Source organism: Callospermophilus lateralis, chromosome 3 (assembly GCF_048772815.1).
Source record: "Callospermophilus lateralis isolate mCalLat2 chromosome 3, mCalLat2.hap1, whole genome shotgun sequence".
Classification (NCBI taxonomy): Eukaryota; Metazoa; Chordata; class Mammalia; order Rodentia; family Sciuridae; genus Callospermophilus; species Callospermophilus lateralis.
This window is the reverse complement of record NC_135307.1, coordinates 36,576,211-36,588,624: the sequence shown is the minus strand read 5'-3', so window position 1 is coordinate 36,588,624 and position 12,414 is coordinate 36,576,211. Positions and strand designations below refer to the sequence as shown.

Here is a 12,414-nt window from a genome sequence, read left to right as displayed (position 1 = left end):
GTCAGGAACCCATGCCAACTGAAAGGTTGCCTCCCTGTCTGGAGGAACAGGACTGCACCATTAATTTGGTTTTTCAGAACTCTGGCTCCAGCATATTTGAACTTTGGAGGAAGAGGGTTTGGTAAAAGAGGATGACAGGCAGTCTCCATGTACTCCAGACCTCTCTTTCTTGCAGGTGCACATCTCCTAGCCCAGACACAGAATGGCACTGTCCCCCAGCCCCCTGGCCATGGAATATGTCAATGACTTTGACTTGATGAAGTTTGAGGTAAAGCGGGAGCCCCCAGAGGGACGATCAGTGGCCTCAACAGCCTCGCTGGGCTCCACACCTTACAGCTCAGTGCCCCCTTCACCAACCTTCAGTGAGTCAGGCGTGGTGGGGGCCACTGAGGGCCCCCGGGCAGGCCTGGAGGAGCTGTACTGGCTGGCCACCCTGCAGCAGCAGCTGGATTCTGGGGAAGCACTGGGGCTGAGTCCTGATGAGGCTGTGGAGTTGCTGCAGGGTCAGGGCCCAGTCCCTGTTGAGGGGCCCCATGGTTACTACCCAGAGAACCTAGAGGAAACAGGAGCCCAGCATGCCCAGGTGAGTGACTAGTAGGCTGGTCTGAGGGGAGGCAGGCTGAAGGAGGCGGTCCAAGAGAGGGAGAGTTCCTGGAGAGGGTTTTGGACTGGGGAAAGAGGGCAGGAAAAGGGAAGAAGGACTCTTAAAAGAAATCAGAGAAAACTATGTTTTTTTTTTTTTTTTTTTTTTTTCAAAAGGAAGAGAAACGAATTGACTGAATCAGAAGGAACAGGGATACATTAGAAAAGGCCCCCAGAGAGGGATTACAGGGGGGTAAATAGATGCCCCATGTGGAATGGAGCCGCGTTAAGACAGTGGTTGAGGTTGGCCTTTCCAAGGCTTTGTGCTTTCCCAATGCCCAACCTTCTCAGGAAGGATTGGAACTCATCCTATTAATTATAGACACAGATGGGGGTATTGAGGGCATTAGGGCATAATCCAAATCTTTTGAGGGTCACCGGGTTGCGGCATTCAGGACACGGAAACGTGGCTTGTTGGAGGGGAGGGGACTGTCTGGGCACGGGTCCCTGGCACACAACTGGGCATGAAGCGGGATATGCTGCGAGGGGCACCGAGTGTAGTAGATGAGCTTGCCTGACAGTGGGAGGCGGGGCCTGCACTGCAGGGTGTGCCAAGGGGTGCGAGTCGGGTGTCTAGGACCTGTGGGTCTGGACTGAGATGGATTCTGTTAGAAAAGTGGGCATTCAGGTAAAGGTGGGAACCGGGGGGTCGAAGCCTTCTCGACAGCGGGGCTAACCCAGAGTTCCCACCTGTGGATGGAACAGAGTGGGACCCACAGCCGACCAGGTCCCTGCATTGTTCCTCCTCAGCTGGCTGAGCGGTTTTCGGACGCAGCGCTGGTATCCATGTCTGTGCGGGAGCTAAACCGGCAGCTGCGCGGCTGCGGGCGGGACGAGGCGCTTCGGCTGAAGCAGAGGCGCCGCACGCTGAAGAACCGCGGTTACGCGCAGGCCTGTCGCTCCAAGCGGCTGCAGCAGCGGCGCGGGCTGGAGGCGGAGCGCGCCCGCCTGGCTGCTCAGTTAGACGCGCTGCGGGCGGAGGTAGCTCGCCTGTCTCGGGAGCGCGACCTCTACAAGGCTCGCTGTGACCGGTTGACATCTAGCGGCCCCGGGCCCGGGGACCACACCCACCTCCTCCTCTGAGCAGCCGGGGCAGGGGGCGTGGGCCGTGGAGGTGGTTGAGTTGGAGATTAGCTGCCAGCTAACCCCTGTCCACTGGTCCTATCCACTCCCCGTATGACCACACAAATAACCCCAAACATTCTAGACCTTCAAGGCATGCCCGAAGTTAGTCTGGCCATTTTCTGGGAGAGGTAACTCCTCCACTCATACACCTTCTCAGGCCATAAACCTTAGCCTTCATGAGTAGCAAGCATACTGAGCTCTTCAGGGGCCAATGACAGGCACTGAAGGTGCAGGTGTGGAGGATGGTTGGGTGGCACAGTGAATGGAAGGAGAGGGAGTGGTACACTTCCCCCCTCAGTTTAGTTCTTAAATCAAGGTTTTCAACTTGTAGTGCATTAAGACTACAATTAGCAATGAGGCTGTTTTTTTTTTTTTTTTTTTTTTCACTTGAAGGACTGTAGCCTCCCCATTTTAGGCCTCCTGCATTTTCAAGATTTAATAATTCTCAACAGCAAGACTAGGAACTCTAACCAATATGTGTTTCCTTGCCCAACCCAGTGGCCTGCAGGGTCCAGAGCAGTACAGGTCTGAGAAGTAAACCCTGGTAGCGGTTTGGTGTCAGCTGGGAAGAAGCCCTTGGTGCTAATCACAGCTCTGCCATAGGAGCCCTTTGTCACCTTGAGCTAATCAATTGTTCCCTGGAACTTAGACACTTCATCTAATTTTCACTTAGATTGGATGACTTCTGGCACTTTTTCAGTTTTGGCACCTCATCCATGAGGGACTCCCAATGATGTCCCCAAGAGCTCCCTAAGACAAGCTTACAGAAAGCCCTCCTGTCCTGCTTCAGCTTCCTGGCTGCAGCCTAAGCTGTGGGAGAGCAATCCAGGAGGGGAAGCATGCACTGGGAAACAGGCACTGGGCCTCTGCTACTTCCTCCAAGCTGCCTCAGTCTCCAGACCTACCTAGGGTGTCCCTGCTACTTCCTGCCTCTGAGGGCTGAGGTGAGACTTCCCAGGATGACGGGGAGCTGAGTGCAGCTTTTATGAATTAAACTTGAAGCCCAGGTGGAATTCTAACGTTACTGGCTAAATGTTCTTGCAATTTAAGAAATGTTCGTTCTCTATCCCTGTTTCATGTTACTGTTTTGTGCATCTGTGTGTATATCAGAAAGAGGGTGGGAGAAACCACCTGGAACTGAGTGGCATATCTCAGTACTGAAGGGCTAATGAAAATGGGGTAGAGGGGCGGGAATTGGTCCAGATGGAGCCTCTACCTTCCACTACCGCCACCACAAAAGCCCAGGAGCAGCAGTGGTCTAGCTTGGCTTGCCTGTGGTTATCCTCAAGGTCTCACAGTTGCCATGGTAACCCCTCCAGTTCCGCAGCATATGGGGAGGGCCAGTGGGGCCTCTGGGCAGAGCAGAGGCATTGAGCTGGGAGCAGCCACCTCATCAGCCACAGTTGTCTGTCCTCTAAGGGACATAATAAATGGGAGAAGCGGTTGGGTATGGGGGAAGCGGCTCCCATATGTCTCTCTTCCTTTCTGCCCCCTCTATCCACCCCCTCCCCAGCTGTCTCTTCTCTTCTCCTCACAGTTCTTGTTCCCTCTCCTCCTCTAGCCCAGCTCATCCCTCCTCCACTCAGGAGCCTGCAACAGGAGTCCTTTCCTCCATCCCCCCTTAGAATTTCTCTTCTCCCTTCCCTACCTTTGGCTAATGGCTAGCCTCTCTGGCTCTCATACCCCTCTGAGGGCTCATGGGAGAGGTAACTCCTCTCCTCCATCCTCTTCCACACTTCTCGTTGAAAGGAGGGGCTTGGGTGGAGAAGATCCCTCAGGAGCTCAGCTCTTCTTCCTTTACTCTGAATTTCACCTGTGTCCTTGCCTGCTCCCCGGAACTTTAATCCATACTCTCTGCTTCTCTTGCAAACCTTTCTTACCTTCATTGCACAACAGGGCTGAGATACTCATCCACATATACCTGCGCATACAACTAGGTCATATATACATACACCTGAGTCTCAAGGTGATAAAGCTGGATCAGAGGGCTATACCTCAAATAAAGTTTGCACATTGTAATGATGAAGAGTGTGGGTGTTTTATAGTCAGCTGGGCCTGGACTCAAGCTCCAGTTCTACGAGTTTTTCTCTGGCCATGGGTCAGTTAAAAATTAAGCCTCACTTGCTTTGTCAGAAAAATGGGGGAAATGATGATAACTATTAGTGAGAATGAATGCATTTAAAGAAGCAAAGTTTGACACATGCTAAAGAATAAACTTTGCTGCTGTTGTTAATGTTATCATCAATAGTGCACAGCTGGGCTTCCTGAACCACTGAAGCCACATTCATGGAGGGCCAGGGATATGTGGTGCATGAAAGCACATACATTTACATACCCAGGAAAATCAGGTTGTGCATTCCTTAAATGCCCTCTCTATGCTCTGACTTCACTAACTGATCTGCTGCCTTCCTTCAGTCACCTCCCCAACCATCTTTCTTGACCCACCCCACAGCTGTGTGGAGGCAGGGGTTCAACCCTCAGGGACTCAGCATGCTTCTCTGTAGACAGCTGTAAGAAAGCATCAGCCTGCCCCTTCTTGACAGCCCCTTATTACCTCTCCATCTCCTATAACTAACCCCCACAGTATCTGGACCCCTGTGCTTGGGAAGTAAGGGTGGGGGCTCCTTAGAGCCCACTGGCACATGATTGGGGTAAGACTGCAGAGACCATGCCTGCCTGGGGAGCTTTGGCTCAGATTTTGAAGGGTGCTGGCCCACATTTTCTTTGGTTTGTTTGGGTACTGCAGACTACCCAATGAACAACGAGACATAATAGGTAGAGATGGAGGTGCTAGGAGTGGTTCCTTTTATTAATGGCAGGAGAGTCAGGATTACTGAAGGAAGTCACTGAGGGCCACAAACTAGAGGGGTATGGGGCTTGGAAAGATGGGGGCAGGGCCCACCACTCACTTCCAGAACCCAGGGGGCACAGCTGGTTCAAGAGGCAGAGGCACTAGTCACTTGAGTCACATGGGTCAGGACAGGCACCTGGGAAGGTGTGGAATAGTCATAAGCCAAAGTAGTCTCCTTAGAAACCCCACTTTTCACATCCTTTGTGTGCACCCTTTTCGGGCCCCAGGACTCACTGAGAGGTGGAGGGTGTGTCGATCCGATGGGAGGCAGTCATGGGCTAGGGCTGGGAGTCGTGGCTGGCGTGCAGGGCCGGGGAGCCCCAGGGCTGATGCCCTGACTGGCGTAGTACTCCACCACCTGCCGGGGCACCTCAGCCAGGACGCACTTCGCCAGAGCAGACGGGGCAGCCTGGCATGGGCGGAGACATGGTTAGGGGCTGGGTCAGATGAGCGAAGGACTGCGGAGTGGTCAGCTGGGCTCCAGCGCACTTCGCAGGACATCAAGCAGATGAGACATAGATGTCAGATCTGAGGGCAAGAGGAGCTGAGGAACCCTTCCGCTGGAGGGGCACCGAGCACTCACATCCTTGAAGTCCCGGAAGGGCACGAATTGGACGATGTCTCGGGCTGCCGGCACCCCTCGGGGGCAGCGCAAGGGACCATCGTCGCCGTCCAGCAGCCGCATGTCAGAGAAGTCGGCATTGCCCACACCCACGATGATAATGGACATGGGCAGGCGGGAGGCGTGCACAATCGCTGTGCGGGTCTCAGCCATGTCACTCACCACTCCGTCCGTGAGCACCAGCAGCACTGAGTACTTCTGAGGGCAGATAGAGGGGGAAGAAAGGTCGTCTCTGTGTGCAAGGATGTTGACGCCTATCCCCAACCCAGGCCCTGGCTCTGGCACCACCTGAGGACACACAGGGTACAGGCAGCACATGCTTGTCTATTTTATCTCCTCACCGTGGCTTGGCCGGTGCTCTGTTCCCGCTGTGCAGGCCCAGCAACACGGTTTATGATGGGGGCAACGTTGGTGGGGCCATACAGCTGGATCTGTGGCAAGCACCGACGGTAGGAAGCAATGACCCCTGAGATCTCTGTGGGCAAAAAAGCAGAGGTGTAACTAGCAGAGATTAGGAGGTGCTTCTGTTCTTGGGACCTGCCACCCCAATTTCCTCACTAAAACAGGAAGAAAGTTGGGTAGTTTCCTGGGCTAAAAGAGTTGTGTGGGTAGACTCTGGGCTATGGGAAGGAGTCTTACCCAGTGAAGCCAGGCCTTGGATAGGTGAAAGGGAGAGGGCGCTGAGCCCATGGGATTGGAGTCTGTGCTCTGGTGTGAGATGTACAGACATGCGCAGCAAGCATGTGTGGCAGGTAGGAGGTAGGTTGATGGGACTTTCCCAGTTTACCTTCACATTCAGGATTTTCTGGGTCAAAGTTGATGGCAAAGTCATGGGACACCTGTGTGGATAAGGTGAGCACAATGAGGGGATGAGTCTCCTTCCTGTCTGACACCCCCATATCCTCCCTTCCCCTACACCCAGCCTACCTCGAAGTTGGGGGGGATCCGGGCTCCAAAGCCAAAAGCTGGGAACCGCTTATCACTGGAGAGAAGAAAAGGCTATGGGGCTCCTGGGGCAAGGCTGGCCTTCCTGTTCCTCCCCATCTCCCTCTTACCTGTCATAGTCCTGGCAGATGCCTCCCACTGCACGCAGGGCCTGCAGGTAGTGGTTGGGCTGGCGGGGACTGAGGCAGTGGAGGGACTGGCTGCTCCTTGGGTCCCCATTGGAGGCGGTGAAGTCGATGGCCACCTGGTGAGGATGAGGAAAGGATCATGCTGTAGCTATGGGAGCTGCCACAGAGGCTAGCCAGAACCAGAGTAGGACTGTAGGGAGGACTGAGATGAGTCTGGGGGACCACAGGTAGTCTCAGTGTGGTGAGCTATGTGGTATAAGCTAACATTTCTAAGACTCGTAAGAAGCATAAGTAGGGGCAGTGGGATTATGGGCTCATTGCAGACTTAGACTCTCCCTCTTCTTTGTGCCCCCACTCCTTGGGCCTTTACCGTGAAGCTGATCTGGCAGCCACCCATGATGTAATCCAGGAAGGTGTGCACCTTCTCCACCTGGCAGAAGGAGGAGAGAAAATGAGGTGGGGGCATGGTCTTTTGGGGAAGAAGTTTGGATAGAGCTTCTATGGGAAAGGTGGAGGGACCAGAGTTTTTGAGGTTGCAATTGGGGGTAGGATGGGGCAGGGATTCCCAGTTCCCAGGAGCAGAAAAATGGTTAGTCTTTGAAACAAGGGAAGGGTTGAATCAGATTGTAGCAGGGGAAGGGGCAGAGGCAACACTTGAAACAAGAATTTACCGTGCACTGGGCCAGCACTACCGTCCCTGAGCTCTTGTAATTTTTCTTCTTGTCCCGATACTTGGGATTGATACAGTCCCACTGCATCTAGACCACATGCACCCCACAAACACAGGGTAGTAAGTCCATCAGGTGGCCTCTCTTGCCCCTTTCCAGCAAAGCCTCCTAGAGCAAGATCCCCATGGCTCCATCCTTTGACCAAACCTGGGGACTTTCCACCCTCTCCACCTCCAGCCAATTATGGTGGTCTCTTCAGGGTCACCCTTAGGATTTTCCCAGGAATTTGGGTGGGATTCTGAGGTGGGGTAGGGTCTCTGTGGCACCTCCTGCCCAGGGTTTGCCGTCCCTTCCTGCATCTCCTGGAAAGTGCTGGTGAACTCGCCAATGAAGTCATGCTTCCCACTGGAGTCATAGTCATACACCAGGAACTGAAAAGGGAGGGGGAGAGGTGGGATCTGGGTTAGGGATGCTTTGTGGTGCTTTCTGGTTTGGGTGGGGGATTCAGGGTGGTAGGAGCTGCACAGTCTCTAGACCCACACAGATATTGACCGGCCCAGAGAGCTACCTGCTGAACTTGGTTCTTTAGCTCAATCTGGCAGGGACTTTGGCCTCTGATAAAAATCACACATGTGGGAAGCTTAACATTGAGCTGTGAACTGTTATTTATCCCACAGTGAGAAGTGCTTATCACATGGGGGAGAGGGAGGCGGCTTGCCACACTCGGTGGGGAAGGTCTCAGACAGCAGGCTGGATGTTCCAAGTAGGTTGTGCTTGCTTGGCTGGGGCTTCACCTTGAGGGGCCGGTGGACATCACAGCTGCATAGAGAGTGCAGGGACAGGCGGAATGGCTCCCAATTGGGGTTCAGGTTGTTTTTCACCACCTTGGAGAGACACCAGGGAAGGGAGCTCGTTACCTCCTTTCTCGGTTTCCTTGCTCTTCTCTCTGTCCCTCCCATTTCCATAGCTCTAGGTACCAACCTCAGTTCTCCAGACCAGCTGGTCACTTTGGTCCCCATTGGTCTTATAGATCTCCATGAAAGGGTCAGACTTGCTGAACAGGTCCTGGGGATGCAAGGTGAGGGCCCATGAGCTGATGAAGTTTGCAAGGAGGGACTGGAGGGTGCTAACACTGAGAAGGAAACAGGCCTGAGACTCTGGGATTTGTCTCCAGCGGGAGGTGTAGAGCTCTCTAACAGGGAACATAGGGGACTGGACTCTGGGGTTCCAACCTTGTTGTCCAGTTTGTGGGCTCTGAAAGTAAGTTGCACATAGTCGTTGGTACCAGATACCTCCTCTGCTACAATCTGTAAGGAGGACACAGGTGGTAGGACTCCATCCACACCCCACCATCCCAGGGCCACCCCATACCCTCCCGACTGGTGAATGTATTCCTGGACATGATATTCTTATGGATGTTTATGCAGGGGCATTGACTACCTGGCCCAAGGGTGAGCGCAGGTGACCTTGCCTACCGTGATAGTGGACTTGCCCGCTGTCTTCCCATTCTTCAGCAGTAGTGGTTTAGTGACTTTGGTTTGTGACACGATCTGGGGATGAAGGTAGAAGGAGACAGCAGTAATGCCTTCACCTGCTTTGGCCAGGGTATGAAGGGTAGAAGAATCAGTGCTCTCTGTGTGTCCACAAGGGTTGGCCCTTTGGCTAAGTTAGTGGTGGACTCAGTTTCTACAGCATCCTTTAGAGGGAGGTATAGGCCTAAGATTTGGGAGGGTGAGGCAGGAGGATTGCAGGTTTGAATTTAACAGTCTTAGCAATTTAGCAAAAATCCTCAGCAACTCTGTGAGGCCCCCTCCTGTCAAAAAATAAAAATAAAAAGGGCTGGGAATGTAGCTCAGTGGTAAAGCACCTCTAGGATCAACTCTAGTACCTCTCTCCTCCCAAAAAAAGAAGAGAGGCACAGAGGACTAGAGTGTAGTTCAATGATACAGTGCTTCCTTGGTATGCATGAAGCCATAGATTTAATCCTCAGCACCAAAACAAACAAATAAAAAACAAAAGAGAAGGAAGCACTATAGAATTCTCTCCTCTAGGGAGAATGTTTACATGAGGAAATTAAGATTCAGAGAGGTTAAGTATCTTGCCCTAGACTACACAGCCACTGAATGGCAGAGATGGGATCCAGGTCCAGAACTACACTCCAGTCCTCTGTGCCTTCCTCCTCCTCCTCCTCCTCCTTCTCTTCCTTCTCCTCCTCCTCCTCCTTCTTCTTCTTCGGCGGTGAGGGATACTGGAGTTGAACCCAGGGGTGCTTTACCACTGAGCAACATTCCCAGCCCTTTTTATTTTTATTTTATGACAGGGGGGGTCTCACAGAGTTGCTGAGGATTTTGTTAAATTGCTAAGACTGGCCTCAAGCCTGCAATCCTCCTGCCTCATCCTCCCAAATCTTAGGCCTATACCTCCCTCTAAAGGTTGCTGTAGAAACTGAGTCCACCACTAACAGTCAAAGGGCTGACTCTTGTGGACACACAGAGAGCACTGATTCTTCTACCCTTCATACCCTGGCCAAAGCAGGTGAAGGCATTACAGCTGTCTCCCTCCACCTTCATCCCCAGATCGTGTCACAAACCAAACTAGCTCCAAAGCTAATGCTATCTCTTAATTTGACTTCCAGAGACAGAAACTGATAAGGGTGGGGTGGGGTGAACAGGAATGCAGACCTGGCCCAAGGTACACTCCATAGAGCCAAGGAAGGTGTCATTGCGGGGGCTGGTGGCTCCATCCTCAGCATCAAACACATGGAATTGCAGGGGCTGCTTCTCTTCAAAAAAGTACTCGAGGGCCAGGACCCGGGAGAAGACAGGACTGGAACAGGAGCGAAGCACCTCTGTGTGCTCCACCTGCAGTAGGAGGGTTAGTTACTTTTCCCTGCCCTTGACTGCTCAGGTCATGCCAGCTCTTCTTGGGCCACCACATCTTCAACAACAAGCTCTTCTTTTCCTAGATTGACCCCTAAGCTCAGGGGGCTGTCGAACCCTCAGCGCTCTGGGGCTCTCAAGGCCTTTGGGATCTCTTCCATCGCCTCAAGGGCAACATCAGAAACCTCTGGGACTCTGTGAGCTTTCAACTGTAAAATGGTTTGGGTTTGTCATGATGGCATACTCGTCTCCAAGGTTACCCACATGGCCTAGAAAAGGTCCCCTGAGCCCTTGCATTTCCCTACACTAGGCTTTCATTGCCCACAACTGCCCTCCCTCTTCCCAGATTAACCCAGAAGGTTAGTTAAGGAAAAATCCAAGCCCTCTCACCTCCACCCACTGCTCATCAGAGTAGAGCTTGAGCAGCACACAGGGGTGGGGCTTGGTGAGTGTGTCTCGGTCCAAGAGGCCCTGGCAGGACACGCGTAGCTCCACACGAGAGGCTCCCAGCGTCATGGCTGGGGGCTCAGGCACCCATCCCATCTCAGGGTCCGACATGTCTCTGTGGGGATGAGCAGATGGCTTGGACACTGGAAGGAGAACCAGAAGAGGAGGACTGTTCTCTGGGGACCCAGGCCCCCCCCCCCCTTGCCCTCCTTATTGAGGCCCTCGGGTCTCATGGACTTCTTGCTTCCCCTGACTTCTGCCTGACTTCCCCAGAACTCTGAGCAGGGGAGGATGGAGGAGCAGAGCCTCTCCCTGTTGTGCTTCTGTCAGCTACCAGCCTAGGTATGTACGGATGGGGCTGGGAAGTGTTGGGGGACGCAGCAGGGTTCCTGGCAGTCCTGGCTTCCAGGCCATCGATTGATCCATGCTGTCTGCTGGCTCAGCATCTTCTGCTATTTCCCGACTGGTGTTTGAGCCAGCACTGCACTCAGTCTTGGCATGAGCGAGCTGAACTGGGGCAAGGGGGTGGGCAGGGGCTGGAGAGGCCCCTGGAGGTCTGAAGAGAAAGGGTCTCAGGAATGAAGTCTTCAGTAGGCAGGAGGAGACAGATTGGAAGGTGCTCTGCTGGGCTGTCCCTGTCCTTTCCCTACCCCCACTCACCTTCTGGCTGCCTGATGGGAAAGGAGGGGCAGTGGGCTTGGGAATTAGATTCAGGACCAGAGCTCTGCTGAAGGCTCCCCCAGGCTCCTGGCAGTGGCTCTCACTATGACAAAAATTGCAGCCCTCCCCCCTCCTCTGGTCTCACACTTCTTGGCAACACTGGCACTGTCTCTTAGCGACAGGGTTTTGGGGGAGCCACAGCCCCCTCCATGCTGCCCGTGGGATGCATGCGCTCCATCCTCCCCCAGCACTGCTACAAAACCTTGGGCAGCAGCAGGCAGGGGTATGCCGGCCCGAGTTCATGGCCGGTCAGTCCATCTATCTGTGTCTGTCCAGGTCTCAAGGGTGAGACTGTCGGATCTCATGCCGTGCTTTCCCCGAGTGAGTGTGTGTTGGTGTGTCTGAGTGCCCCACCCTCTGTGTCTGCCCCTTTCTGTCATGTGTCCATCTCCGGGAAGGTGTGACAGTTTCTGTACCTCCTTCAAAACTGAGACCCTTCCCTGGTTGGTACCCATCTTCTCACAATGTGTCCTTGTAGGTATGTGAGTGAGGGTCTGGGCTGGGGTTTTCTGCCTTCTAGCTATGAGTCTCCCCACTCTTGTGGGTCTCCTGATTGATATAGGCAGGGACATTTGGTGGTGAGGGGATCAGGCAGGGTTGAGGGACCTCTCTGGGGGCCAGAGGAGATGTTGTTATGGAGACTGGGCCAGGTTGGGTAGGACCAGGGCTGCTCTAGGGAGAAAGGGTGGGCTCACCTGGGCTCTCAGTCGGGGGCTCTTCTCTCCGGCTCTCCTCTCCAGCCCTGGCCCTGACTCCCTTGCTGCTCCAGCCGCTGGCGCCGGCTCCGGCTCCAGCTCTGCTGCTATTTATGGGGCCTGGATGGGGAGGGATGGGGGGGCCGCAGCACAAGCTCCCCCCGCACAGACTGGTTGGGAGGGAGAAGAGGGGAGAGGCAGGGCCATTGCCTGAGAGGGAGCCACAGAACTGGGGAAGGAGGGCGGGCTGGGGGTGGCTCAGAGGCAGGACCCCCGCAGACACAGTGACACACGTCTTCCCCTTCACACCACACCCACACCCAGCATCACAGAGATGCACATGCCGCAGTGGTGCATGCACACACATCCACACACATCCACACAGAAAGAATGGCGACACATGCACCCACGGCTCACACATATCTTGACACACACAGGCGCCAGTGCGTAAACTCACTGTGACACCATGACAGTTACAGCCCCACCCATACACAGTGTGAAACACACCCAGTCTCAGTGCTTTCAACAGTATTACACTTGTTAAGGATATTTGCAGTCACATATCAAAGAACACTGGGCTTTACTTGTCACACACATATATATAGGTTCACTCACACCAACCCAGGATACAACAGGATGTTGATTTCACGTGCTGTTTAAAAACCACCACACACCACGCAGACCCTCATGGC

The 12,414-nt window shown here is 53.9% G+C and overlaps 2 protein-coding genes and 1 long non-coding RNA gene across 8 annotated transcripts in view; 2 read left to right on the top strand and 1 right to left on the bottom strand.

The window, feature by feature from the left end:
- The first annotated feature begins 202 nt into the window (after positions 1-202).
- Positions 203-1,725, top strand: Nrl (neural retina leucine zipper). 2 transcript variants are annotated; one of them, XM_076848177.1, is made up of 2 exons: positions 203-268; positions 1,393-1,725. In XM_076848177.1, exons 1-2 carry the CDS (start codon positions 203-205, stop codon positions 1,723-1,725), a joined length of 399 nt encoding a protein of 132 aa, XP_076704292.1. The 2 variants fall into 2 exon arrangements, with proteins under 2 accessions (XP_076704292.1, XP_076704291.1); XM_076848176.1 differs by having other exon boundaries at positions 203-583.
- Positions 1,726-4,549: 2,824 nt separating this feature from the next.
- On the bottom strand, positions 4,550-11,810 carry Cpne6 (copine 6). 2 transcript variants are annotated; one of them, XM_076850033.2, is made up of 17 exons: positions 11,723-11,810; positions 10,251-10,422; positions 9,663-9,842; positions 8,457-8,531; positions 8,214-8,288; positions 7,963-8,046; positions 7,776-7,865; positions 7,308-7,412; positions 6,985-7,071; positions 6,684-6,743; positions 6,296-6,429; positions 6,168-6,222; positions 6,028-6,079; positions 5,582-5,715; positions 5,202-5,438; positions 4,853-5,027; positions 4,550-4,754 (listed from the first exon to the last, which is right to left on the bottom strand). In XM_076850033.2, the coding sequence occupies exons 2-16, from the start codon at positions 10,416-10,418 to the stop codon at positions 4,890-4,892; spliced, it is 1,674 nt and encodes a 557-aa protein (XP_076706148.1). In that variant the 5' UTR covers positions 10,419-10,422; positions 11,723-11,810; the 3' UTR covers positions 4,550-4,754; positions 4,853-4,889. The 2 variants fall into 2 exon arrangements, with proteins under 2 accessions (XP_076706148.1, XP_076706149.1); XM_076850034.2 differs by lacking the exon at positions 11,723-11,810 and having other exon boundaries at positions 10,251-10,486.
- The window catches only part of LOC143395141 (uncharacterized), a 79,091-nt gene continuing 76,949 nt past the window's right edge, over positions 10,273-12,414 (top strand). For all 4 annotated transcript variants that reach the window (XR_013090742.2, XR_013090744.2, XR_013090743.2 and 1 more), the window contains exon 1: positions 10,273-10,649. This is a non-coding gene — a long non-coding RNA (uncharacterized LOC143395141). The remainder of the gene's footprint in view (positions 10,650-12,414) is intronic.

What these genes read in the sequence shown, in the direction of transcription:
- Cpne6 (XM_076850033.2), bottom strand. Translation starts at nt 10,418, where the DNA reads ATGTCGGACCCTGAGATGGGATGGGTGCCTGAGCCCCCAGCCATGACG. An exon ending in CCCACAAACTGGACAACAAG is followed by an intron (nt 8,047 to 8,213) that starts GTTGGAACCCCA and finishes TTGCATCCCCAG; the next exon opens with GACCTGTTCAGCAAGTCTGA. An exon ending in AGCTGGTCTGGAGAACTGAG is followed by an intron (nt 7,866 to 7,962) that starts GTTGGTACCTAG and finishes TGTCTCTCCAAG; the next exon opens with GTGGTGAAAAACAACCTGAA.
- Nrl (XM_076848176.1), top strand. Translation starts at nt 203, where the DNA reads ATGGCACTGTCCCCCAGCCCCCTGGCCATGGAATATGTCAATGACTTT. An exon ending in CAGGAGCCCAGCATGCCCAG is followed by an intron (nt 584 to 1,392) that starts GTGAGTGACTAG and finishes GTTCCTCCTCAG; the next exon opens with CTGGCTGAGCGGTTTTCGGA.